At 37.2% G+C, this 27035-nt stretch overlaps 5 protein-coding genes and 2 long non-coding RNA genes across 16 annotated transcripts; 5 read left to right on the top strand and 2 right to left on the bottom strand.

Moving 5' to 3' along the window:
* Positions 1-1622: 1622 nt before the first annotated feature.
* Positions 1623-13813, top strand: LOC104121640 (polynucleotide 5'-hydroxyl-kinase NOL9). The gene is made up of 9 exons (XM_009633680.4): positions 1623-1869; positions 2831-2928; positions 3027-3060; positions 9850-10016; positions 10137-10320; positions 10638-10818; positions 11051-11150; positions 11899-12026; positions 13481-13813. The coding sequence occupies exons 1-9, from the start codon at positions 1682-1684 to the stop codon at positions 13532-13534; spliced, it is 1134 nt and encodes a 377-aa protein (XP_009631975.1). The 5' UTR covers positions 1623-1681; the 3' UTR covers positions 13535-13813.
* LOC104121638 (uncharacterized) lies at positions 4807-7358 on the top strand. Its single transcript, XM_070196581.1, has 4 exons — positions 4807-5824; positions 5893-6639; positions 6727-6845; positions 6931-7358. Exons 1-3 carry the CDS (start codon positions 4807-4809, stop codon positions 6828-6830), a joined length of 1869 nt encoding a protein of 622 aa, XP_070052682.1. The 3' UTR covers positions 6831-6845; positions 6931-7358.
* On the bottom strand, positions 13314-18915 carry LOC104121637 (probable myosin-binding protein 5). 7 transcript variants are annotated; one of them, XM_009633674.4, is made up of 5 exons: positions 18061-18915; positions 16738-17592; positions 16415-16635; positions 15931-16090; positions 13314-14036 (listed from the first exon to the last, which is right to left on the bottom strand). In XM_009633674.4, exons 1-3 carry the CDS (start codon positions 18794-18796, stop codon positions 16430-16432), a joined length of 1797 nt encoding a protein of 598 aa, XP_009631969.1. In that variant the 5' UTR covers positions 18797-18915; the 3' UTR covers positions 13314-14036; positions 15931-16090; positions 16415-16429. The 7 variants fall into 7 exon arrangements, with proteins under 7 accessions (XP_009631969.1, XP_009631968.1, XP_009631970.1 ...); XM_009633673.4 differs by lacking the exon at positions 13314-14036 and adding an exon at positions 14169-14430; XM_009633675.4 differs by lacking the exon at positions 13314-14036 and adding an exon at positions 14169-14430 and having other exon boundaries at positions 15940-16090.
* On the top strand, positions 18766-19063 carry LOC138907172 (uncharacterized). The gene is made up of 2 exons (XR_011414940.1): positions 18766-18882; positions 18913-19063. It is a non-coding gene; the product is annotated as an uncharacterized lncRNA (long non-coding RNA).
* Positions 19064-19600: 537 nt separating this feature from the next.
* On the top strand, positions 19601-24051 carry LOC104121641 (5-formyltetrahydrofolate cyclo-ligase, mitochondrial-like). 4 transcript variants are annotated; one of them, XM_009633683.4, is made up of 7 exons: positions 19602-19955; positions 20051-20190; positions 20612-20762; positions 22937-22978; positions 23104-23149; positions 23382-23452; positions 23567-24051. In XM_009633683.4, the coding sequence occupies exons 1-7, from the start codon at positions 19721-19723 to the stop codon at positions 23701-23703; spliced, it is 822 nt and encodes a 273-aa protein (XP_009631978.1). In that variant the 5' UTR covers positions 19602-19720; the 3' UTR covers positions 23704-24051. The 4 variants fall into 4 exon arrangements, with proteins under 4 accessions (XP_009631981.1, XP_009631978.1, XP_070053605.1 ...); XM_009633682.4 differs by having other exon boundaries at positions 19604-19955; positions 20603-20762; XM_009633686.4 differs by lacking the exon at positions 23104-23149 and having other exon boundaries at positions 19601-19955; positions 20603-20762.
* LOC138907173 (uncharacterized) lies at positions 22984-23567 on the bottom strand. The gene is made up of 2 exons (XR_011414941.1): positions 23303-23567; positions 22984-23184 (listed from the first exon to the last, which is right to left on the bottom strand). It is a non-coding gene; the product is annotated as an uncharacterized lncRNA (long non-coding RNA).
* A 1430-nt stretch (positions 24052-25481) lies between the features above and the next one.
* LOC104121642 (germin-like protein subfamily T member 2) lies at positions 25482-26343 on the top strand. The gene has a single exon (XM_009633687.4). The coding sequence runs from the start codon at positions 25482-25484 to the stop codon at positions 26160-26162; it is 681 nt and encodes a 226-aa protein (XP_009631982.1). The 3' UTR covers positions 26163-26343.
* Positions 26344-27035: the final 692 nt, after the last annotated feature.

Raw genomic sequence — 27035 nt, 5'->3', positions numbered from 1 at the left:
AGTGTTGAAGTACTTCAAAAAAATTCTGGGGTGTTACACTCTCCCCCGCTTAAGATCATTCGCCCTCAAACACATCACATAACTTATCTCTTCCTTTGCAAATATCAATCCTTCAAATTTTACTAACTCCCAAATTTTTCAAAAGTTTCGGCAGAGTCTCCCCTGTAATTGGGCCTATCCACCTGCCAGAGTAACACCAAAACAACTCCTAACAATACATTCACAACCCAACACAATACCACAAGGTATATATCAATAACACCAATCTCAGCATTACAAGCACTGCATTATCATAATGATATCAGGACATGAAGCACATCATATGTATGCTCATCACCACATCTCTGGTCTTAAAAGTTATTCATAATTAATTCCAGCATCATCAATTAATCTCATATTAACCGCCACCTCATTTCGAATTTTCACAACACTTACAACAGAATGTGAGGCATGAAGACCTCATGATTGCTTACTCGGATTAATGAGTCACATTTAGCGCCACCTGGGTACTCATCTCATAGGTGAAAACTCAATATTTACAGCACTAAAATGGTTGAATATGCACAGAAAAATATACAAGAATTATCAAATAAGCCTAACAGGCATGACTCCCTATTAATACTATTGTACAATTAAATTTCACAAAGGGAAAATTTTAAACTCATAAATATTTCACTACAAGGACCTCGTCCTTACATAACTTCTATCGCGGGCTGCAGCCCGGTTTAAATACTTTACATCATGTAAAAACGCGAGGATCTCGTCCTTAACTCCGAATCACAAGTATGTTGCACATTGTGCCAACTAAAAGTTTCAATAGGTGAGTTCTTTGCAAATGAAAGGGCTCATTTAATCTCAACTATTGGCGAACGATAAAATTATATCAATTCATATAAGTTATGAGCAAATTTGGACCTTTGCCCGTCAAACAATGGCGTTACTGGTCAGGCAAATTCACTTCATAAAATGGATGCGTCTTCAAAATTTGGTGTTGCCAAGTTGAGGTTATAGCTTCCTAATATATTTTCTTTATTTTGTTCCATAATACTAAGTGAATAGTGATTACTTGAAAATTTAATTTATGCTATAATGATCATTGACTAGTTGTAAGTTCACTATAAGTTGGGTTATATTAATAATTTTGTTATAAGTAAAATATATGTATCTATCTATGCTTTGCATATTGTGTTTTAAATTGTTGACTTGTTATTTTTATTTGCTAAAAATAAAGGTAAAACATAGAATTTAAGAACTTTATGGAAACCCTTAAGGTAAAGTCTGCTAGATGTTTAATAGTAAGCTATTTAGATTTCTAGATTTAATTAGAACTTAATGTTTAACAGATTAAAGATAACTTTTGCTAATTATATAATTAAAGTTTATACACATTTTATTAAAACAAAAATAAAAGATAACACGATTTTAATATTAGTAGCACAAGAAGGGAGACTCGATCTTGAGAGAATTGGTAACAAATTATTCCAAAGTGTTTTACAAAAGTAAAAAGGAAAAAGATACCATTATAGAAAAAAGGAATACTATCCTTTACTTTCGGGCTTTTACCCGACCCGCTACATCACACGAAGAACGTGCCTTTGTGTATTCCAGTTTTACTTGAGAACATAAACACGCCTCTATAACAGAACACACTTTGCTGCGGACACAGAAGAGAGGATAAAAAATGGCGTCCTTGGGTCACGACGAGCTCCAATCGGCTAACATATTCATACCGGAGGAGTGGTCCGACGCTGCCGATACCATAGCTTATGATTCTACAACTTCGCCGCCGCCGGTTGCGTTTGTCTGCGGTCCCAAAAATAGCGGCAAGACCACTTTCTCTCGTCTCCTCCTCAACGTCCTTCTGCAGAGGTATCTCTTACCCTTTTTCTCAAATATATGAAAGTCCACTGCTAAAGCTTATACTTGAGCAATCAACCTTTTATTTTACTTTGTAAATTTCGTTTTGGACGAGAAGTGGTTGCATACTTATATTGAATTGAATTAATGGACTCGTGCCATGTATTATACATTGCGTATGTGACATTTTTGCATGCTTGAAATTTGGCAATGTACTTGTTTGAGTTGTTCAGTTCTTTTAAACGATGTCCTAATTTTCTGCTTTCTTATTTCATGGTACCTTAAGGTTGCATATAGTCTAAAAAGCAAGCTCAAACCATTTTTAAAACAGAAGACAGCTTTAGCTTTCTCCTTGTAAAGCTATTAATATCTTTTTGGTGACTAGTTAGACTATTTAGTATCAAATATATAGATACTTAGTCGATCTTATCCTGTTATTATTCATCTTAAATATTTTTGGGTTTTGGGACAATTGATTTGCAAAACCAAATCCGATTTAAACTGTGTTTCCCGAAAAACCAAATCCCCGCAATCAAACGGTCCAAAACCAGAATAACATCAAACCAAAAGCCAAATCAAATCGCCACCTACGAACCATTATATATTCCAGTTTAGTACTTTCAGAGAACAGTAATACCCTGGATACTATACAGTCCTATTGTTGATTCGAAAGCATCATGCCCTATCACTTTTCCTCTGCATATTGATATTTGTGATGATCACATTTTATGTTATTACTGCTCGCTGTCCTTGAGAGGCTCTGTGTGATTATTGTCTGAATCGAACAATTATGAACAACCACTCTACCTTTGCATATACTTGTGGATGATCACATTTTCTATTGTTATTATTGGCTGTTTGTGAGAGGCTCTGTATCCTTTATATCTGAATTAGATAATTATAGCCTGTTGATCCCAAAATTTCTTTGACTATATATGTAGATATTTGATCATAAATTATCTTTGGATTTCAGATACAAGAAAGTGGCTTATTTGGATACGGATGTTGGGCAGACAGAGTTTACTCCACCTGGTTTGTTATCCCTTACTACAATTGACAAAATAACTTCAGGTACATCTATTATTCCTCAACTGTTACATGTTTGTGTTTGAGCTTTTCAAATGACGCTTTTATTCACATTCCTCTCTTTTCTTCTCTTTCTGCATCAGATCTGTCAATTCCGTGCCTAAAGACTCCTGAGAGGTATAATGGTTGAATCCATGTCTTGGAAAAACATAACTTTGTGCCATTAATTCACTTCTGTTGTTACTTGTTTAACTAGAAAAAGACACTTAAATTTGTCTACTCTTTTCGGTCTCTGTTCTAGGAAGAGTTTAGAACCCTTCTTCCTCTTTCCACTCCCACTCAGTGTTGTGAAGAGCGTGAAGCGAGGAAAAACGACAAGCGAAGCGCTCGCTTTTTTGAAGTGAAGCGGAATTAAAAAAGATATTAAAATAAATACTGCATAGACAACACATGTTAATGTAAGCAAATGTTCAATACTTCAATGTAAAAACTAAAGAGTAGCATCAATAAAAGCACAAAATGAGCATCCTATTCTTCTACAAGATTGTCAAATTCTTGTATTCCACTATCATTATCATCTTCTTCTTCTTCTTCCTCATCAACTAGGGACAAAGTAGCTGCTTCTTTTCCCTTCCTCTGTGAGCTTGAAGTTGAAGTACTCCCCCTCAAACCATAAATCCTCTCCCTAATTTCACGTGCCTCCGCAACATTACCCCAAGTGAAATTAGAAGTTTCCTCAAATACTTCTTCATCTGCATGATCTTTTGGGACTCCAGTTAGCCATTCGTTAGCATCATCGATGTTGTCCAAACTAATTGGATCAATTATATTGCGAGCGTTGTAACGAAGCCTCAATGTTCTATTGTACTTAATGAAGACTAGATCATTGAGACGCTTCAAGGTTAGTTTATTCCTCTTTTTTGGTATGAATCTGCAAATAATAAGTAATCAGTAAGATTAGGACAATTGACATATAATTTAATTATCTCAATATACTAAATCTTTCTTCTTAGTTCTTACATGTTCAAACACGCTCCAATTTCTTTCACACCCGGATTGGCTACAAGTTAGACTTAGAACTTTGATGGCAAACTTTTGTAATTCTGGAGTGGAATGGCCATATTGCTTCCACCATTCAACTGTAGAAGTACAACAAATATTCAAAACATAATATTTATAAAGAAATGACTTATTAACTATAAAGCAATATATAAGCACTCGCTCACCTGGTGACTTCGTCTTTCTTTGTCTAATAGCCATGTTTTTTCCAAAAAGTTGCTCAACATTCCTCTAAGTACTAAATTGCTCTGTTATTTTATTTTGCTCGGATTCTTCAGGTATCAACTTCTCAATACCTTCAATGTATCTATTCCACAATTCTGCATCTTCTATAATCCTCTCTTCATTGTCATAAAACAATTCCGGGTTCAAAACAAGTCCAGCTGCATGCATTGGTGGTCTTTGCTCCTCATCCACCAAACGAAGCACTTTAACTAAAGGACCACCCAGTGTTATAAATAGTGCTCGCCTCAGCGCTAATAGCGTGAGGCGAGGCGAGGCAGTGTCGCCACTTTCCCTCTGTTGCGTTGCGTTTCAAAATAGCGCTCGCGACAGTGTCGCGAGATGCGACTGTAGCATCGCTTATTTAAACTTGTTCTTCTCTTCTTCTTTCTATTTATTTCCTCTGTTTTTTGTCGAGATCCTCTTTCTTCTTCTCTTCATTTTTTTTTGGATCTATTTTGGCAAAATAACTGAGGCTCTGTTTCGAGCAAAAATAACAGAGGCAGAGGCAGAGCAGACTGCAGAGGCAGTAGCTCATTCTATTTTGTTTGCCCTGTTTTTTCAATTATTGACTTATAGTCTTATAGAGTAGAATTAATTGCATATTGACTTGATAATTTTTTTCTATAAAACAACGTTGAAATGACGTCATCCGATAGTAATAAACGAAATGATATAACTTGGAATTATGCTATACAAGGCTCATCAAGATCCGTAATTAAATGTGTGTTTTGTGAAAAAACATATCATGGTGGAATAACTCGTCACAAGCAACATTTGATAGGTGAATTTAAAAATGTAATACAATGTCCTCTTTGTCCGCCCGAGGTTAGGGAGGAAGTAAAAGCATTTGTTGATAAGAAAAATGTGACAAGAACTCAAATGAATTATGAAGTATCGATGAATCTAATTGATGAAGATGGTGAAATGGGACCTCCGCCCCCCAAAACTCATAAGATATCTTCAAATAGTTCTAGTGGGTCATCCACAACGGCACGTACGGTGACAAAAGGTCCTCTCAATCTTTATTTCTCGGCAAAACAACAAGAAAAGGGAAAAGGTGATTCTGGTTCAGGTTTAGAAGCCAAGAAGATTTTGAGGGATCGCGCCGTAAGTGCCTTTGCAGCATGGATGTATGATGCATGGCTTCCTTTCAACTGTGTTAACTACAAAACTTTTGATAAATTCATTAAGGCCGTAGGACAATATGGCCCAGGAATGAAGCCTCCTAGCTATCATGAAGATAGAGTAACACATCTTAAAAAAGAGGTGAAGAAGATAGACCAAATTATTGAGGAGCATAAAGTGGAATGGAACAAGTTTGGATGTTCCATTATGATGGATAAATGGACAGTACGGAATGGAAAAATGATCATAAATGTGTTGGTGAACTCTCCAAGAGGGAGTGTTTTTCTTGAATCTTACGATGCTAGCAACTCTTCTACGGATGGAAGCAAAATGTACAGCTTGTTTAGAAAGACTATTGATAAAATTGGAAAGGAAAATATTGTACAAATTGTTACCGATAATGCTAGTGAGAATGTTAGTGCGGGTAAGATGATGGAAGCTATGTATCCACACATTTATTGGACTCCATATGCTACCCATTGTATCAACTTAATGTTTGGTGACATATTCAAGGAAAACCCATATGCTTCAGGTAGCTTTAATATAGTTATCTTTAAAGCTTTAACTCTATTTATACTTATTATGTCCTATCCTATTAAGTATTAAGTATTAACTATAAAATTGTTATTTTTACTTTTACAGTTTTCACTAAGGCTGTCAAGGTATATTCTTACCTCAGTCAGAGGCCGTTGTTGTTGAATTTGATGAGGAAATTCACAAATGAAAGAAATTTGGTGAGACCGGCCAAGACTAGATTTGCAACGGCTTTCTTAACTTTGCATAGTTTTTACTTGCAAAAGAAAAACTTGAGAAAGCTAGTTTTTTCAAATGAATGGAAAGATAATAGATATGCAAAGGAAGCTGCGGGGAAAGAAACTGCCAAAGTTCTTATTTCTCCATTATTCTGGAATGACGTCGTTTGGGCTCTTAAAGTTGGTGGTCCTTTGATTAGGGTGCTTTGTATGGTGGATGGGGAGAGAAAACCGCCAATGGGCTATCTTTATGAAGCTATAGATAGAGCCAAAGAGACTATTGCAGTGTCATTTGAGGGAGATGTTAGGAAATATGAGAAAGTTTTTGATATTATTGATAGCAGGTGGTCGAATCAACTCCATCGTCCTTTGCATGCAGCAGGCCATCTTCTGAACCCGGGATTATTTTACAAGAACACTAGAGATGAAACTTTGGATTCAGAGGTGTGGATTGGATACCATGAGTGTCTTGAGAAGTTGATCCCCAATTCAGCGACGGTAGATCAAATAGGGGAGGAGTTTGGTAGGTACTCACAAGCAGAGGGCCTATTTGGTTTACAGGCGGCCATTAGAGCCAGAGACATAAGGTCGCCAGGTAACTAACGTTAATATAGATATCCTTATAACTTTAATTTAATTTATTTGATTTATACTTATTAACTTTTAAAATATTTTTCTATAGTTGAATGGTGGATGCAATTTAGACATCAAACTCCAAATTTACAAAAGTTTGCCATTAAAGTACTAAGCCTAACTTGTAGTGCATCTGGATGCGAGAGAAATTGAAGTGTATTTGAGGATGTAAGAAGCAGATTTATTATATTAATATATTCTATATTGTATTATTATTAGTATCTATTAATTAATCTAAATAATTTATTCGCAGATTCACTCCAAGAAAAGGAATAGGCTTGAGCTATCGCGTCTCAATGATCTAGTGTATATTAAATACAATAGAACATTGAGGCGACGTTATGAAGCTCGCAATACCATTGATCCAATTTTGTTGGATAACATTGACGAGGCAAATGAATGGTTAACTGGAGCCCCCCAAAATCATGAAGATGAACAAGTGTATGTAGGAGATGATCTTGATTGGGGTACTGTTTCTATGGCGGTTGGAGTTGAGGAGAATATCTATGGTCTTAGAGGGAGTTGTTCAAGTTCAAATTACAAGGGAAAAGGAGTAGCAAGTTCAAGCCGGTCCCTAATTAATGAAGACTCCGAGGATGAAGAAGATGATAGCCAATATAATGCTAACATTCATGAAGTTCTAGAATTTGAAAATCTTGAAGAAGAATAGATGTTGCTTGTTTTAGGCTTTTAGACTTTAGTTTATGAATCTACTATGACTATCTAGTATCTATTGAATTTTTAGTGTTATATATATATTTATTTAGTTTTTAGTTATATGTATATAATATTTTATGTTTTTGTATAAATTGTCGCTTCACATAAAAAAGGCGAGCGCTTCGCTGCGCGCCTCTCGCCTCAGTGAAGCGGGCCCTCGTCGCTATTTGTCGTCGCACGCTATCCAAAACACTTGGACCACCAATCTTCAATGCATGAACCACATTATTCGAATGCATTAGAAAGCATAATATCTGCAGATTCTCTCCCTCGAGCTTCCCTTCCATAGGCACTGTTAGTGTACTCATCTGAAACAAACAACTTCTTCAAATTGCTTTTTTGCTCATACATCCTATTCAAAGTCAAGAAAGCGATAGCAAATCTTGTCTTTGCAGGTTTCACCTAGCTTCTTGGTTTAGTGAATCTCTTCATCATATTCAATAACAAAGGCCTTTGAACAATATAGGAATGCACTCTAATCTCTTCATCAAGAAACATTGCAACTGCACGATCCCTCAATGGCCTTACCAGTAGATCCACAACTTGAAGACATTATTTGTATCATTCCCCGCTTTTGTGATTTTAATGGAAGCGATAAACCATCATCACCTTCTTCTATTTCATCATCGTCATCATCAAGATTATGCACTTATTCTTGTCAGTGTTGTCAAAGGCGCGCTTAAGCCCTAAAGCGAGGCTCAAAACATGTTAAGCGCTTCGCCTCGCTTTGCGGGAGATTCAGTGTCGCATCAAGGCTCTAAGGCATACTTTCCTTGCCAATGAGTGTAGTCCTGAAAATGCGACACTGAACAATTGATATTTCACTTTATCATTATTTTTTCTTCAACTTTTTTTGTTCATATATTTGTTATTCATGCTTATAATTATTGATCTTGGACTACATATACATATCTTTACTTTTTTCTTCAGTTGCCCTTTTTTCATTAAAGCCCACGCTTTATTTGCACTTTGCGCTTAAAGCCCCAACAAGCCTTACAGTTTTTTTGCGCTTTTCGTCTTTGATAACACTTGTTCTTGTTCATGATGCAATTGAGTATTTAAATCTTTTTTTTTTGAAGGTATGTTTTCATTTCTTCCTTCACATGCGGCGGAACTTTAGGACAAGACACGACGTTTGGATCACCACCGATTAGATGAAATTTTTGACGATAGATTTCCCCATTCGAAATCTTATCACAAAAAGGACATCTAATTGCCATCTTATTGGTCTCGCTAACTCTTACAGAATAAGCCCAAGCCGAGTCTTTCCTATCTTCTTTTGGTGCCATTAAAAGAACAACTGAATAACACAAAAAGATGGCAGTAAGAACTAAGAAGAACTGAAACGAAAAAAATGGCAGTAAGTAAGAAAAAAATTGGGCAGCATTTCGCTGCAGTTTTAGACTGAAACAGTGAGAAAAAGAACTGAAGGAAAAAAAAAATTGACAGCATTTCGCTGCTATTTTGAGGAGGCGGAGGAGGAAATCACATACCTGGGCTTGAACTTGATGAACTTGAATTTGAAAAGTGCAAAAGATAGGAACCCTAGTCGGCTGTTTTTCTCTGCTGTTCGATGATGTTTTGTAAAAAGAGAGCTTTTTATTTTTAACGTTGGCAGCCACTTAATATACCGAAGCGCTCGCTTCGCTTCGTGCTTTAAGCGCTGAAGCGAGCGCTTTTCACAACACTGCTCCCACCATCTTTGTCCTGCAGCAGAAAAAAACAAGACGAGTGATATGATATCTAGTCTATTTTTTTACCGTGTTCAATATGTTATTTAGTGCTTTTTTGCTGTAAAGAAGGCAAATAAATGGAGAATGGCGCACCCAAGGGTGTGACCTAGTGGTCAACGAAGTATGTTGAAAACTTGAGGTCTCAGATTCAAATACCAACGGAAACAAAAACAATAGGTGATTTCTTCCCATTTGTCCAAACCTTGGTGGATAGAGTTACCTAGTACCTGTTGCTGGTGGAAAGTAGTCGGTATCCCGTGGAATTAGTCGAGGTGCGTGCATGTTGGCCCGGATACTACAGTTGTTTAAAAAAATAATTAATAAATGGAAAATGGCCTCCGGGACTCTAATAGCAAACGTGCTTTGCATTTGAATCGTGCGCCAGAGGTTTAAAGTTATTTTAAGCTGGTCTTTGCAGCTTAAATCTGGTAGTAGATTTCCTTTGTAGCAGAGAGCATTGGCATTTGACAAATTAAGAGTGTCCTCAAGCACATTGAAAGTTTTGTCTAGATCTTGCTGGAAGAGGGAGATGCCTTTTTAGTTTGTCACATGAAAGTGGAAAAGTTGCTTTCTTTTGTCTTTGGGAGTCCTGTAAGCTAAGCTGTGCATAAGTTCTGTAGTTGCTGAAATATATGAGTTGAATGAAAGAAATTTCATCATCTTTTGGTAGAAAGTCCAAAATTTGCTTGATATTGATTCTGACTCCAAATTTTTTCTTTCAGATGCTTCTTTTTTGGTGACATATCCTCAAAAAGGGATCCCAAAACATACTTGGCTTATATATTTGCCTTGTATGATCATTACCGGAGAACATACCTGTTGAACAATGGCGAAAGTCCTGGAAATGCTGGGGTGCCCCTTGTTATTAACACAACAGGCTGGGTGAAAGGCACGCTTCTGTATTTTATTTACTTGCTTCTGCCTGAATTTAGGCTAGTGTGGTTCGTTTTATCATCGATTTGGATACAATTTTCATGATCAAGTCTGATTCTGGTTTCTTGTCTTATAGGTATTGGCTATGACATTCTTGTGGATATTCTAAAATATATCTCTCCTACCCATGTTGTTAAGATTTGCATATCAGCTGAGAGCAAGAATCTTCCAGCTGGTGCATTTTGGGTTGATGATGGTGATGCTGCTGTTGCAACTCTAATTGAGGTCAACTCTGCTCGTCAGGACTCTTTTAACAGATCGTATGTATTTATCTTTTCTCTCTTTTAGCTTTTACATCAGATGAGTGAAGTTATATTCCTTTTGAATTGGAAATAATTCTCTTGACAAAGATGCTTTTCCTAGTACATTAACATCTCTTTACCTTAGTCCTTAAAGTAAGTGAGTGAGGGAGTGAGGGAGGGAGGGTAAAGAAAAACACTTACACACTACACATACCACATCTCAGTTCATATGCCTTAAGCAAGATCCCAATTTGTTTTTAATTGGCTGGGTTGTCTCTGCTCCTTCAACAATTTATATCCCCCTTGTTTCTTAGTCCTCTGATATGTTTTCCCAGGGTTCTTGTACAGAAGGATGCACGTCTTCTGCGTGATCTGCGTGTTATGGCCTATTTCAGACAATGCTTTCCAAGTGATATGCAAATCACAACAATCAAGGAACTCTCTCGAGCATTAGCTGCCCACCCTCCATACGAGATTCCTGTATCAAGTATCAAAATTAAACACCTTCATTGTGAGGTAGGTTATGCAATGGTGAATGACATGTTCTACATGCAATGCTTTGTTACTTTGGGTTGGCCAAGAGCATTGCCGTCCATATCTGCTGGATCTTCTGGCCTGGGGCATTTTCTACATTCTTGCTTCCTCCTTTTCTTATTTATTCAATTAGTTAACTATTATTCCAGTCTTATTGAAACAAGTATCTAGATATTTCTGTCATGTTCTGATTAGCTCTATATCTGTATGCCAGGTTCCTAAGAGTGAGGTTTTCTACAGCTTGAATGCAACCATTGTTGGTTTGGCAGTTGATTCTGAATATTCTGAAAGTTTTCCTGACTGCATGGGTTTGGGTAAGTTGTTGCAACTAGATTCCCACACTTGTTTTGTAATATTGTCAGTTTTATACCTCTCTAAAAAAATATTACCAGTTTTGCTTCTTTTCAGTGGACAAATACTTGTTTCCTTCGTCTAGGAGAACTTTGTATTTTTTGCAGGTCACGGTGTTTATATATGTGGAATTTTAAGTGTTTAGCCACAGATAGGGTAGTTGAAGAACCATGAGTGCGAGAAGCATGAACATGATGCAAATGATCTAGTTTTAAAATGAATACACTTAGTAAAATGTACTGTATGCTATTGCATCATTTAGCAGTGATCTTGTTTGTTGGATCCATTTCCGCAACACTAAATGTGGTCACTTGTATGTGATGATGCAGAAGTTTGTGCTATTATTACTGATTGTCCGCATCGAACATTATTTCTTAACTAAGACTCGGCTGCCTTAATATTAGCTAGAGGAATCACACTATGCCCAACCATAGAACTAGATCTAGACATGTTTGATTAGTGTTAATGGCAGTGTTTTCTGTTCCTAATAAGCTTAAACTTGATGTTGCTATTGGATGTCACTTCCCTCATTGTTTTCTTTCTTTCCCTCCTTCAATATGATTCAGGAATAGTGCGTGCCATTGACTAGACATGTTTGTTTAGGGTTAGTGGCGGTGTGTTCTGTTCCTAATAAGCTTAAACTTGATGGTGCTATTGGATGTCACTTCTGTCTCATTGTTTTCTTTCTTTCCCTGCTTCAAAATGCTTCAGGAATAGTGCGTGCCATTGACACTCTGAAGCATGTACTCTATGTAATTACCCCTGTTCCAAAAAGCAGTATGCAGAAGGTGGATCTTCTATTACAGGGGTTTATCCAAATACCGACTTGTTTGTTGCAGGTAATTATGCGTCCCTTTGCTTAGTCAATCTAATTCCTGGTGTTCCTTGTTTTACTCTTTTTCTTTGCTTTGGCTATAGTACTTGGTTATTTTTATGGCTTATTGTCACGTCCTTAGTCTTCAACTAAGCGCACGTGCGGCACTTGACAATTTGCTCACGATTTTGCACAACTTGCTCACGTTCTTGCTATGCCAAGTCAGCCTTACTACACTAAAGATCGCTAAGGGAATATTAGAACACAGGAGAATTGCCAAAGGAAGCTTTTGTATTAGAGAGAACTTGATTGTTTTCTTGGTGAGTTACAAATGAATAACCCCCTTTATATACTAGTTTCATAGGGGCTAGTGAGCAAATAATAATTATTACACAAGGCCCTTATTATTTACAAGTAAGTCCCTTCTCTAGAATATGCTACATAGCTAGAATCTTCTAAGGACTTTCCTAGCAATTCCATAGGGTTCTAAGGTCTTCCATGAGAAATCTCCATATTTCTCTAGAACCTTCCCACATGTGCTAGTCTATTTCATATGTAAGCTTCCATATGGCAAAAATATATGCCAAATGGCACCTACGTGGCATGATGATGTGGCGGGTCATGACATTATGTTGTATAAGAAGAATTATAACAGAAGAAAATATAAGGTGTAAAGGACGCATTTTGAGTCAAAAGGTATTTATGAAATTATAGATAATTTAGACCTGTGACAATGCATGCTGTTTCCTTATGCATGATTTACTGGAAAATCATGAAGTTTCACATCCTGCATCCTTTCATCTGTGGTAAACTATAAGTAGCCTCTGTATTTAGAAGGTTGAAAGATGGCTTGTTTATATACAACTGCAAAAGAAGCTAGTGTTCTTTTGGTACGATGTTATCCTTATCTTTTTCCAATTAAGAAATGACGATCATGGCCTAGCTTTTTTTCTCTAAAATTTTATTACTATTAGGGGGGAGGGTCAAGGTTTAGGGGGAATTACATCATGGGATTCGATCCTTCACCATAGGGAGAAGGATGAGGGGGTCACACCATGTGAGCTACCCTCAAATCCCTATAATGGTCTAGTTTGAAACTTCGTTTCAGGAACTTATCAGAAACAAAAAATAAAAAAAAGGAAAAAGAAAGAAATTTCGTTCTCAGGAAACTAGAATGGTTGTGTATAGTTTGCATGATAAATACATCTGCTGATGAACCTGTACACATACATGATCTGTTCTTTTCGCTTGAGGCTAATGATGTCAAAGAAAGCATTTCAAAAATGAAGAGGACAGCTTGAGGGAAACTGTGTTACTGCGAATAATTTCTTTTCATTTTTTCTTCTCAAATTGTTGTTGATTTGCATTTCAACTCTAAGTCTTTCAGCTTGTGCCTAACACTAGAGGAAGAATGGTATTACGATTGTCTGATAAATTTTCTGAATACTTTGTCTAATGTGAGTTATTGGTTCTCCTCAGGTACAAGGCTGCATCTCACCTTACATGTCTGCCGATGTGTTGCCTTCAGCTTAGGCAATAACAGGGGCTCACCTATCTGGATAACTTCGCTCAATCTTGTACAGCTTAGTAGAAGTGACTTGAGAAGTTTGGTTATGCTAAGTTATATATACTTCTTCGACAATTACCTTATTTGAAAGGTAGATTTAAGAAACTGATGAACTGTTGGCCTTATAAGGTTGCTATTTGCTTTATAAAAGGTTATTAGGGTGACTTTTGGATCTTTGTTGGACAGCAAAATTTCCTCTGTGTAAGTACAATTTAATCTGTTGGAGTCATCTTGTTCTTTTGGAATTTCTGGTCATCCTAACATTGGTTGCTCGACCATTTATGATGTGTTGGCGCTCAATCACTTGATGACTTGTATCCTTGTCTGCGGTGGCATTCTCTGATGAAAGCTTTTTGGAATTTGAGAAGCTAGTCCGAAGCCTGATTTTGGCTCCGAAACCAAGATTGGACAATCGCAATAGCAGCTCTTATCAAAGCATTAACATGATTGGCAGGAAATTTTCATCCCCTCGTATAAAAGAGAGTAAACGAAAGTAAATTGAGGCTTTAGGAACCAAATTAAGTGTGAGTGAAAAAGAAAGATAAGTAACACATTAGGGGATTGGGATCCATTTTATGCTCACTCACACCTTCCACTCCGTTCGTTTAATTACGTTTAAGTTATATCGTCTGCTAAACAAGCAGCTGTACACAACTGCTGTCAATGAACTTCCTATTGCAGCATCTGATGAAACAACTCATTTCAAATAGATTGCAAGAGGTCAAGAGAGGTGGATATCATACAAATATATAACCGTTACATTTAACAAAACTATTTCTTCGTTTCTCATTGGAGTCCTCCCGTGAGTCCATTCTGCCTTTTGCTGGATTATTTCAAAGTTATCTGGTCAAGCCAATTTCACCTGCAAAAAGCAGTATTACACACTGCCTTGAGATCAAAGTGTTCACATATTGAGCCTTATACCTTTCAACAACAGGTTAGATATTATATTTTTCTTGTTTCCTATTGGAAAATGGTAATCCTGATCGATTTGAAGCCCTTGCAGAAGATGTAGAGTCTATAGTGGATATTAGGGGTGTCAAATGGGCGGGTTGGACTGATTTTGGGCGGGTCAAAATGGGCTGAGTCAATAAATGGGTAGGTTAACGACCAGTAAAAAGTTATTTGGGCTGAGATGCATTGGGTCAAGATGAACTAAAATTTGGGTCATAGCCCAGCGCCCAACTCTTACCAAATTTTAATTAATATTTGTTGTTTTCTTATGAATTGTATAATTACTAAATAAGACTTTTTTTTCTTTTATTATGGTCATATACAACATATCAAACCCAAAAAAAATTATTTCTAAGATATTTTGACAAAGTTAATCATTGATCAATTTGTGCTAAAAATCAGCCCAACTTTAAATGGATTGAGATGAGTTGGATCAAGATATCTGATTTCAATAAATGGGCGGGTTAATGACCAACCCAACCTTTGGACGGGTTGGGAGGGTCATTTGGGCTTCGACCAAATTTGACAGCCCTAGTGGACATCATTTGGGCCTTATAACTACCACAAGACTAGGGTTCTGCACTTTTTTTTGGGGGGGGGGAAGAGGGGGGGGGGGTTGTAACTTTCTGTAATCTGTTAGCACAATCTTTGTGATAAGGGTTACTTTATCTTATATATAAAATATGTTACATTCAGAAAATAAAAATAAAAAAGATAAAAAATGGGGCCATCATCGACTCAACAACAAAAACATACCAAATGTATTCTTACAAGTTGGGTTTGGAAGACTAGTGTGTAAGCAGACTTTACCCCTACCTTATGGAGGTAAAGATGTTGTTTTCGATAAGCCATCCTCAACTCCTAAAATCCGAATTAGGGGAAAACTACTTTAAAATATGATCATACGTCAATAAAAATCCAACCTAAGTTAACCTACATGTTTCCGTAGCGATTATCCTATAAAGTTACTTCAAACTCAGCACTTAAATTTAAGAATACATCGAACTTACACTTGAATTTAATCCTCATCAGGAAAGTGAAGTTTAAAGCAATCAATTTCTTTGGATCCTCTATTCCGTGTGCTGCAGAATGATATTAACACATTCCAACATGTCATCACTTAAAATTGACTTTGACCTTTTTTCTTCCAAATTTTTGAAAGATATTGGATTATACCCCACACCAAACAACCCAAACAGTGTGGGAGAAGCTCTTCCCTTCTTCCAATCATACAAGCCGATGATATATCAAGGCTAATCAGATTGTGCTACTTTGGTGCAACTAATAATTTCTAGTGCTACTTCTCCAAAATAATTTCTAGTGCTACTTTGGTGCAACTAGTACAATATTTTGAGTTAAAAATCCAAGATGGAGTCGGTGAATATACAAGCATGGAATAGAATATTACCAGAAGTACCTCAAGGCTCTAAGTAATGAGAAGTAAAGCTCCGAGAAATGCCAAAGCTGGGAACTTCAGGGCTCCTTCAAAGACTGTACATCCTAATGTGGAAGAAGAGAGGAAAAGGAGGAGAAAGAACTGCAAAAAACACTTGTTGCATAACTGACTCCTGCAGATTACTAGTAACATTAAACTTCAAGTGATGAGGGAACTGACAATTGACATGAGACATACAAAGCAAAAAATTGATCTCTGATAACACGACCAATAAATTTATAATTGGAGTTTAATTTTTAGCTAAAGGTAGCATGAATGATTCTGTGATTCTCGAAGACTCATCTGTAGAAAATTTACATCATTCACAACTAATGTAGCTTTCTATTTTTTTCTCATTCTCGCCTTTTAAAGAAATTCTAGTACCTCCCCTTTAAAGAAATTCTAGTACCTCTGGGAGCAAGAATAAAGATATACAACTAAGAAGAAGAGAAATCACCTTTTTGGACAAAAGTCATGCATCTGCATTCCCTGTTGCTGTATCAGAGTATCTAAGCTCCCGCAGATGTTGAGCTATCTCAGTCAAGAGTTTTGTTCCTTCTCCACCCCTCTGTAATGTCATGGCCGCGTGTTTTAAGAAGCCACTTTCTGCTTCTACAGCTCTCAATCTCTCTCTGATTAGAGACACTTCTCTTGTAAGGGTAACCTTATTCTCATTTCCTAACAACATTATCAAACTTTTAGTATCTATTGTCTGATAATCAACAACAATGAAAAGAAAAAGATAGGATGATAAACAGGGAAGCAAAGACTCATATGTACCTCTTTCTTGAATAACATTAGGCTCTAACACATGAGATTCAACATCAGGAGGTATTTTAATCTTCTTTTCAAGGTTTGTCAACAAACCCTGTAGATAAGATCTCTCGTTCTCAAAATCAAGGTTTGATTGATCAACAATTCCCTCTCCATATTCCCTAGGACGTTCAATATGGAGCTCGTTTACTCCATCTTGATCTACTTCACGAGGACTGCCACAGTCTGATCTTTCACCGAAGGATGATACAGAATGAGATTTCAACTCTTGATAATCATCATCTGCATCGACTTCACAGACCTCACTACCTACTTTCTTGATATGTCCATATTTCTCCCTGTAGGTCTCGAGTTCAGCCTCCAATACCTTTATCTCTTCCTCCCTCTTCAAAACTAGGTCTTTCATGACTTGCAAGGCCTCTTGGTCATATTCTGCTTGTTCTTCCATCATTCTCTGATATTGCAATGCTTCCATTTGGACAGCTGCCTTCTCTGCTTGCAAGCGCGTGATCATTGCCATGGCATTGTTTGCTGCAACAGCAGAGGCACTTCTTTCTTCATCCAATTCCATGTACAGTTCCATGAGAGACTTTCGGTCCAGACGAACCTGCCTCTTTAAGCGATGCAAGATGTCATCGTCTGCTGCACTCGTGTCATTAGCATCTGAAATGAATTCACTCTTATCACCACCCAATTTTCTGGGCCTATAAGGCCACTTAGGACTGGCTTGAGCTGAGTCTGACAATGGGATTCCAAAGAATTTATTTCTTGCAGAATTTGGGGTTTTGCAAGAATCATCATGTATGTCCTCAGGATCTGGTAGAAGTGGGACACTAGCAGCTTTAATATCATCTCTACCTGCTACACATTGGAAAAAAGAGAGATAAAGTAGAATAAACTATGCAAAGAGATGTGAACTATGAGGTGGTGGATGCTAAGATCCTTCTTGATTCAGAGAAGCTTTCTGCAACTGCAATTCCACCATTTCTTCTGCTTGCATTATTCTTTCTTTCTTAAAACGAGTACCAAGCACTAACATACCATAAAATTAACAACATAACTCGTAGCATCAAAGACAGATAAAGGGCAAAAATTGTAACCCCCCCCCCCCCCCCCAAACACACACACACCATATTCATTCAATAATGTAAGGATTTAAGTTATATACACCGACAATGGATAGAACTTAAACTCTAATTGTAAAAGTTGCAGAAGTTAAGATGAAAGAGCTCTTCTCTTTCTTCATTGTTCTTTTTTTTTTTTTTTTCACCACAACACTGTTAATGAAGAAAACATGAAGCAAAAGAAATCCTCAAGATAAATAGGTACCTGCATTTTGGTGACCCTCATCATCTGGAAGGTCCGAGTCATTTTCTGAGGTAAACTTGAGCTCTGTGTACCGGAAATGAGGCAATTCTAGATTGCGCGATTCCTCATTTCTCCATATTGTCAAGGGAGATCGAGGAGACGGGGCAGGAGCTTGAGAATAAATATTTTCATTTATAGACGAGTTCCGCAAATATTTAGACCTCAATTTCAGAGGCTCCCCACAACAAGAACACCTCAGGATAACAACAGCTCCTGTTTTGATGACCTCATCTTCATTCTTCACTGATTTTATGGAAACTCTCTGATCATCTCCATCCACAAAGCAATCAATGTCTTTATGCAAAATCCCAACTAATGACTTGTACCTATCACAATCAGAATCCTTCTCTGTTGCAAATGAGAGAAGGCAGCCTTCACACATGTTCCTAATATCAGAAAGCTTCTTGTGGACATGACAATACGCAAGGGAAGAGATGTCCTTCTTGTGAACTTCGCAAATGGAATCATTATAATAGAAACTGGAGTTTCTTTTAATGAAAATGTGATCGATTCTCGTGCATAGCAAGCAGGGAACTTTCAGTTCGAAGAATTTAGCGAATTCATTGGTGAAAAATGCAAGAAAGCCATCAATGAAAAGAATAATGATCATCACCCATTCAAGAATAGCATATATGAAGAAAACCCCAACTCTCCCCATCTTCTGTTCAACCAAACGCTTAAAAGATCGCGAAGCCATTCTTTTTACCTTAACTTTTGTCTAATAAAAACAACCCAACAAAATTCAAGACAAAGAATGTGCTCTGTGAAAATTTAAAAAGTGGGGTGTTGATAAGAAAGAGATGAAGAAATGAGGGTTCAAAAGAATAGGGATGAAATGAGATAGATCATGATCTTGGTAGGTAGAGTAAACCCCAGATCATGACCTTCCTCTTAATTTCTCTCTAGTAAATGTGAAGAAGGAAAGATAGGAAGTCTGTTTCCCTAAGACAAATGTTTCCAAAAATTGGATGGTGTTGTGAATACCAGCTATATGTACCAAATGACCATTCTTTTTTGTTCAACTAATTAATAGGAAAGTGCTTGGCGGATCAATTAACTGAATTAACGGTTGTCAATCGTGCTCACGCCAAGGAAAAAACTAACTAATAACCATGATTAATTAATACAATACTATAATTATTTCAGTTTATAACTTAACTATGATAAATCAAGCGGTGCGAGTTACATGTGACCCATCACTCCTAGGTATTATGTTTCGTAATCCATATAAAAAATTCTGTCTCATTACATTTTATCATCCGAGATAGGCATACTCCTATCATCCATATTACATATTTTTTGCACAAGCACAATTCTTAAGTAATATATTTAATAGCGGCAATTATAATCATAGGAGTATTATATATACTATCTGTTATCTTTCTTTAAACATCTCATTAATTAATACTCACAAATTGTAAAAAGATAAGTAACTTTGAAAAAAGAAAATCAATAATTTCTCGTTATTCAAAAGAATAATATTTGGAGAGTACCGAATGCTGTGGTTACTTATTTCCTAATCCAAAGTGTTACTCGTGCTGCTGTATAGAAACCTGCGGGCATTTGGAAACGGGAGGAGCACACATAAATGATATGTGTGCACGCACGACCAGGCGATTAAATGACCAATCCTTGGACAGTAGCATCCATCCCCCGCTTCTTCTTCACCCGCTCCGCCATCCTCCGCCGTCAACCTTCACCGTGTTCCGGCGTGGCCACCATGAGCGCCGCCGGAGAAAAGAACTTCAGTTCGGACGCTGCCCATTTGGAAACAATTTTCAAGCAGAAAAAGGCCCTCCGTTCTGTTGTTAAAAGAGATCTCAAGTCCATGGATCCCATCCTTAGATCCCAAGAAGGTATTTTTTTTTTCCAACACACGAATTTAAAAGTTGATTATTTATTTCCCCTTTGAAGGTATATTAATAATTTTGATTTGTATGCGAGTGGTTAGATGAAGCAATACAAAGGATTGTAATGGAAGCTCCATGGTTTAAGGCTTGCAAGAGATTGTGTGCTTACATAAGCTCTAGTGCTTTGCGAGAAGTAGATACAACCCAAATAATGTCTCATTTTCTCGGAAGCCATCCAGAGGTGTGTACCTACTCATCAAAATGCTTTGCCAAAATGATTTATTCAAAAAAATTTAAACCCCTTTGTTGCTATACTAAAATTCTCGTGCATAAAGGGGATTCAACAATTTATATATAACAAGAAAAAGTTTTTTCTCTATTTACACAGTATAATTTTGCAAGGAAGGGAATTCAATTGAACCTCTGGAATTTCTCTGTTACACGAACTGGTTTGGGATTGAGTCGCAGTTGATTGATTAATTGATAAATGGGCAGTGCTATATATTGGATATCATAAGTACTTCTCCACTAATATTAAGCACTAGGTGACAACATTGTTACAATTTCTTGGTGTTGCTCTCTTCATTGTTAAGTGTTTTATTAGTTATAGACCTTAATTCTCGTTCTCATTTCCCATTATCAAATAAGATCAGGATTTGCAGATGCAAAAGAAGCTTTTTGTTCCAAGAGTGGAGGATAGGAACAGAAACATGCGAATGCTTCACATCTCAAGCACTGATGATTTGATTGCAAATTCAATGGACATTCTGGAACCAGCTCCAGTAGATGCTGATGGAAATGAACGTGAAGATGGTACATTTACCTTTCCTTTGTAAATACTGAATAGTTCTTTTTCTTCACACTGCTGTAACTTTTTTTACTGCAGCAACAATAGGTAAAATGCACATAATCATCTTGTTTCATGTTACATTTCAATGAGTTAAAACCTCTAGTAATTCATAAAATTTTGAGGAGCAATTTCGTTCTGTGTCTCGAAGTTGTCTTTAATTGTGGAAGTTTGTCTCATTTCAGAAAACTCTATTACGGGTGTTACTATGTTAGGGTAATCCTTTCTTTATGTTTTATTAACTTCCCTAAAATGCACATATTGAATAAATTATTTGGTGCATAGGAAGCCTCTTGTTACATTAGTTGTCTGTTTCGTGTTAAAAGTGGAACCTTTTTGTTTGTTCTCATTTTTGTTGTTACAATTACATAGTAGTTGCTAGCAGCTTCCTCAGGAAAGTATGCCCCTTCCTTTTAGTAATAAATCCCAGCCAAACTAGTTAGTCTTTAGAACTAATGGGATATGCTCTGTCAACACACTTTTCCCATCTACAAAAAATCTCATGGTTATCAGGCAAATTTTTTATAGGAAATCATATTCAAAGTAATAGTCTAGATATACACTTTGTGTGTGCCTCGGTGTGAGTAGACACTTGTCTAAAACAGGCAACACTTGAACAGGATGAGAAAGGAGAAAGCATTAAAGAATTTTGGTTGCTTTGATTGATTAAGTGTCAAAGATTATACGGAAAAGGGTCAAAAATATCCCTCTACTATCGAATATTGTTTAAATTTACCCTCCGCGTGGTACTAATCGATAAAAAATGCCCCTACCGTCTTACTATTGAACAAATATGCCCCAAGTTAATGGAGGGGCCACGTGGCGGCCATTTGCTACACCCGGTACCTGACCCTAAAAATTAAACCCTTATTCAACATCCCTATGAAGTTTTTCCTGTTATGTCGCCGGCGAAGCTTGCTGCCGACACCCTCTTCTCCACCATCACCTCCCTCACCTCTTCGGCTCATCTCCATAGCCACCACCAATGAGAAAGAAACCCACCTTCACCCATACCACTCTAAAAAGTTACAAAGCACATTTAGATCTTAATCTCCTATTCATTTACCTTGTCTCGACAATTACACAAAGTGATAAAGAGCTATGAGGCGGACATAACAAATACTGAACTCTCATTGCTGCAGAAAGATCAAGATAAAGTTGAATGCTTACATAAATTAAAGGTTTAATTTCATCCCTCATGAAAGGAATTAGAGGGGAAAAAGAAGAAAAAAAGAGTTATCTTTTGAGCTTGATAGAATGGCAATAACTTGAGGAATTCGGGATTTGACATTGTATATTATAGCTTTGTGGGTCTGAATAATAAGAAATATAAACAGATTATTTCTTTTACTCTCATGGAGATTTAGCCTTCTTTTCTTGGATTTACCAATGTGGATGTGCAGATAGAGATTGACCTTCATTTCTTGAGTTTTTCCAAGTAGATTTGCAGATAATAGGCTCCAACAAAGGAGATGAAGTAAGGACCAAAAAAGTTAGGGTTCAGATTTTGGTATCGGGTAGTGGGTCGGGTCAGTATAAAAATAAATCTGAATAGACCAAATGTCTTAAATGGCCGCCACGTGGCCTCTCTGTTAACTTGGGGGCATATTTGTTTAATAGTAAGACGGCAGGGGCATTTTTGATCGATTAGTATAACGGAGGATAAATTTAAACAATATTCGATAGTAGAGGGGTATTTTTGACCCTTTTCTGAAGATTATAATATACCTGATACAAATGGAAAGAGCATAGCAGATTTAGGTTCATTAGTACAAGATGAAAGAGCATAGTATATCTTTAGGTTCATTTGTACAGCTGAACTTTTGGCATCTCTGAAATTGATACCTTTTCCTGGTGTGTTCTCTTATTGTACTATTGTTGTTGAAAGAAGTGTCAATTTTTCCGCTTATCCAGCAAGGAGGAAAAAAGAAAAAAAAGGTGCTGGTCTTTGAGACCTACTTCATTAAGATAGTAACCAAGTTATGAATATATTTTCTTGCTTATGATTGATGTGTAGCTCATATTTGGACATGTTTGTTGGTACACACATTTATTTCTGTCCAGTTCTCTTTCGAGGGTGAAAATTGGAAAAGGATTGTGGACTTAATGGTAGTAATTGAAAGATTTTTTGTCGTTGCAGTTTTGTTCGCAAATGAGCCTGTTGATTTGTTTCTTTTACCTGGTAAGTGCATTAATGTTTGTCATTAACTTGTGAAACTCTAAATGATTCAAAGCTTGAAATCATTGGTAAATACATTGGTTTTGGTAATAATGTATTTACACTCTCTCTCTCTCACACCTATGAAGGACTTGCATTTGATAAAGCTGGAAGACGGTTGGGCCGCGGTGGAGGGTAGGTTTTGTCCCTTTGTCTCTGTAGTTCCCCTTCTGCAGAAGTAACAGCTTTGGTTAATATAAATAGAGAAAACGTACAAGGAAGCAGAAGAGCGACCTGTTAAAAAAAAAAAGGAAAAACAAAATAAGAAGAGTAGTCACATGGTTTTACCTGTTCATTCTTGATTGCACTTTTACATTTTTGTCCTCTTGTTGATGATCCTTTGTTTTTCATTGTTTGACACAAATAGTTACTACGACACCTTTTTGTCAAGATATCAAGAGCTTGCAATGGAGCGGAATTGGAAGCAGCCTCTCAAAAGTGTGTCTCTGTGTCTGCTTCTTTCCAGGATTACGTACCATTTCGCCGTATCTTCTTTGTTCACAGTAAACGAATTTTCCTTTTCTATATTGACTTTTTCACTTTGGATTGCAGTTGCACTTTGTTATTCAGTGCAGATAGTGGATGAGGGTACTATACCACTAACTCCAAATGATATTCTTGTGGACGCACTTGTATCACCTTCCGGTGTGATTCCTATTAGTCCAGCTGCGCTGGAGATACGCCATTGAAAAGATGCTCTTTTAAACATGAAAGCCTCAGGAGAATCCCCAGTCACAGCATCATCGAAGAGGTGGGGAAGGAATCACACCTTAGTGAATTCTGATCCAGAGAGGTTTTACCCCTACCCTATAAAGGCAGAGAGGCTGTTTTCGATTAGTGAATTCTGATCCAAGCATATAATACTACTGCGGTCATGGGCAAGGATAATGGCTTGTTCTATTTTCTTGAGAAATGGCATCTGGAGGAAGAGGTTATTATTATGAAATGATCTGTTGTTGTAGGTTTGGTAGCCATGTATATAAATTGATTTGAACCATTTATTTGTGGTAGCATATATGAATTACCATTATCCCTTATCTCTAGGGTAGGCAGCAAGGGGTACAACCCTGTATCAGAGTTCTCCAAAATGGGATAATGAATACATGTCATATTAGAGACTTGTAGGGGTGGCAAATGGACGGTTAGGGCTGAATTTGGGCGGATCAAAATGGGTTGTCATTGCCAACCCACCTATTGATAGTCGGACGTGGTTGACAATCTCATTCAGATCATACTCAATATTATGCAATACCAAGGAAACGAGACTCGTGTTAATATTGTTATCGTTATACAACCTAAGGCCCTCAAATGTCCTGTATGCGATGTGCTTACAGTTGGATTTTTACTTTTATCAGGTTCAAAACAGAACGTAGTACTATCGTTTATAAGTCCTTATATTTGAATATACGAGCAACCAAACATTTTGACTACATCCACATATTATTGTTACTGTGTATTAGTTAATCTCCTGTGTTACTATCTACCACATACAATAACTTGTCACTCTTCAAATTTCATTATCATCGTGGTATAGTCAAAAAAATTAAATAGATTACATTACATGCAGCATGCGGTATTCTAATTACGTTATGGAAAAGTCATATTCCAACAAACATGGACGTCATCTTCCCAATAAAATTTATCAGGAATATAGGATCAGGTGAAAAAGAGAAGCATTAGATTGAATTCTTCCTCAGGATCTCAATGTCAGGCAAATAAACGACTTTTTCCAGTATTTAAATTTTAGTTGATTATGTCGTATGCCAATTTAACAAAAATATTGGGCATGGGTAGGTTTACCTACTCCATTTTCCTCCAATTTGATCATTTTTCCTAGCAATAGTCCAGTATTCCAGTTGAAAGATATTAGAGCTTCTCTGTTGTTCTAATGTCGCGCAGCTTCCAGAAGCTCTTGGCTCTATCCTGATAGTTTAGAAAGATAAACAAGTGTGGCTGCCTCTGAGCATTGCATTTAGTTCAAATCATGATTTATTAACTTTAGTAGACCCTTGTGGTCCGGCCCTTCCCCTGGCCCCGCGCATAGCGGGAGCTTAGTGTACCGGGCTGCCCTAGTTTAGGAATTTAGGACTGATTCAACACTATTTGGCTTGTCATACCATAGGAAGGGCTAGGATGAACCACCTGATTAAAAAGGAGTTGAACAATTCATTGCTTTGACAAATGATACAATAATTCACAGAGGTCGTAATCCCCAAGTAAGATTTCCCAGCAATTCGATTGACTATTTCATCTCCTTACAGAAGTTGAAACGTTGCATTCATCTATTGTCAAAGCGCCAACTAACCTCAACTAAATTTCCTTTCTTTATGTATATATGATTTTATTTTAGCAGGTAGCCTTCTTGCAGATGAGATAACGCCAAGGCATAAATAGCCCTTAAACTCCTGTCCATTAGTACAGTGCCACACTATTCTTGGAATCAAGTTTCATTCTACAACACTAAACAATGGCTGCCCTGAAGTCTCAGTCGGGGTTGTCTATTCGTGTGACATTCTTGTTGATAATTCTGGTAGTCTTACCGTTTCCTTCTCACTCAGCTGATCCTGATCCACTGCAGGATTTCTGTGTTGGAATTCTGAACAGCACATCAACATCTCTAAACGGTTTTCCTTGCAAGCCTGCTTCCCAAGTTACTTCGGATGACTTCTTCTTTGATGGTCTAAGCAAAGAGGGAAACACAGACAATGTATTTGGATTCAATGTGACCCCAGGAAATGTTCTTTCTTTCCCAGGCTTGAACACGTTAGGTCTCTCAATGAATCGAGTAGACTATGCCCCGGGAGGGATGAATCCACCCCATTCACACCCTCGTGCAACTGAGTCCGGGGTTGTCATCAAGGGGAAACTCTTTGTTGGGTTCGTGACAACGGACAACATGTTCTATTCCAAAGTTTTGACTGCAGGACAGATGTTTGTGGTACCCCGAGGACTAGTGCATTTCCAAATGAATGTTGGGAAGGGGAAGGCATTGACCTTCACAGCTTTTAACAGTCATTTGCCAGGCACAGTCGTCGTTCCAACTACACTATTTGCTTCCAAACCTCCCATTCCTAATGATGTGTTGACTAAGACCTTCCAAGTTGAAGCTAGTGTCATTGATGGCATCAAGGCCAAATTTGGTGCTTAAAACTCCATTGTCTCAGGAGTAAAAGCTATAACAGCTGAATAACAGAATGGAAAAGAAAAGCGTAAAATATTAACTTTTGCTCTCAAGTATTAGCTGTGTATTTGTCCCTCATAGATCTCCAGGTATGTATTGTGTAATCATCAATAATGCAGACAGCAACAAGAATTTTTACTTCTTCGTACGGACGTGTACATATGGGTACTCAAATGATTTCTTTGCAATTACTCATACAAATAAGAGTCATGCTGTTTTTCACCATATCTTTGACGTATACAGTGTGTTCGCCATCACTTCTCATATAATTTAGTACTACTTTGCAAGTTTTGGTTTCAGTATAGTTTAAGCAATAACAAAATATGCATTTATGCTAATGAAACCTCCAAAAGGTGGAGGCCAGCTGAGATTCTATTCTTGTTAATTAAGATTTAAGGAAGTAAAAAGAAAAACATCATCTCTTCTTAGCGAAATTCAGAAGAACCGGCAGAGGTACATGTTCATGTATTGACTACCGGGCTCTGGCTCTACTCTATTTATATCCTTACTGTCACAAATCCAAAAGAAGATTTAGAAATAAAAGCAACTGCTATAGTGCTACTTAACATGCAATTGAGTGATTTTGAGTCTATGCTGCAAAGACTACATTATTGTAACACAAATAGAACCAATCACATTTACCTTAACAAGATAAGGGTAAAGTTTGCGTATACACTACCCTGCCCAGACCTCACTCTGTGGGATTACAATGAGTTTATTTTTGTTGTTGTTGTAGTAGATATAGCCAACCACGCTGATGTGGCTTTCTACCGATTAACCACGCTATCCAATGGTCGGGCCATGATGTGGATATTTGATAAGTTGCACCTCTCAATCAAC

This window comes from Nicotiana tomentosiformis, chromosome 3, assembly GCF_000390325.3.
Source record: "Nicotiana tomentosiformis chromosome 3, ASM39032v3, whole genome shotgun sequence".
NCBI classification, from domain to species: Eukaryota; Viridiplantae; Streptophyta; class Magnoliopsida; order Solanales; family Solanaceae; genus Nicotiana; species Nicotiana tomentosiformis.
Note: the sequence above shows the minus strand (reverse complement) of the source record. Positions and strands in the feature narration are given on the sequence as shown.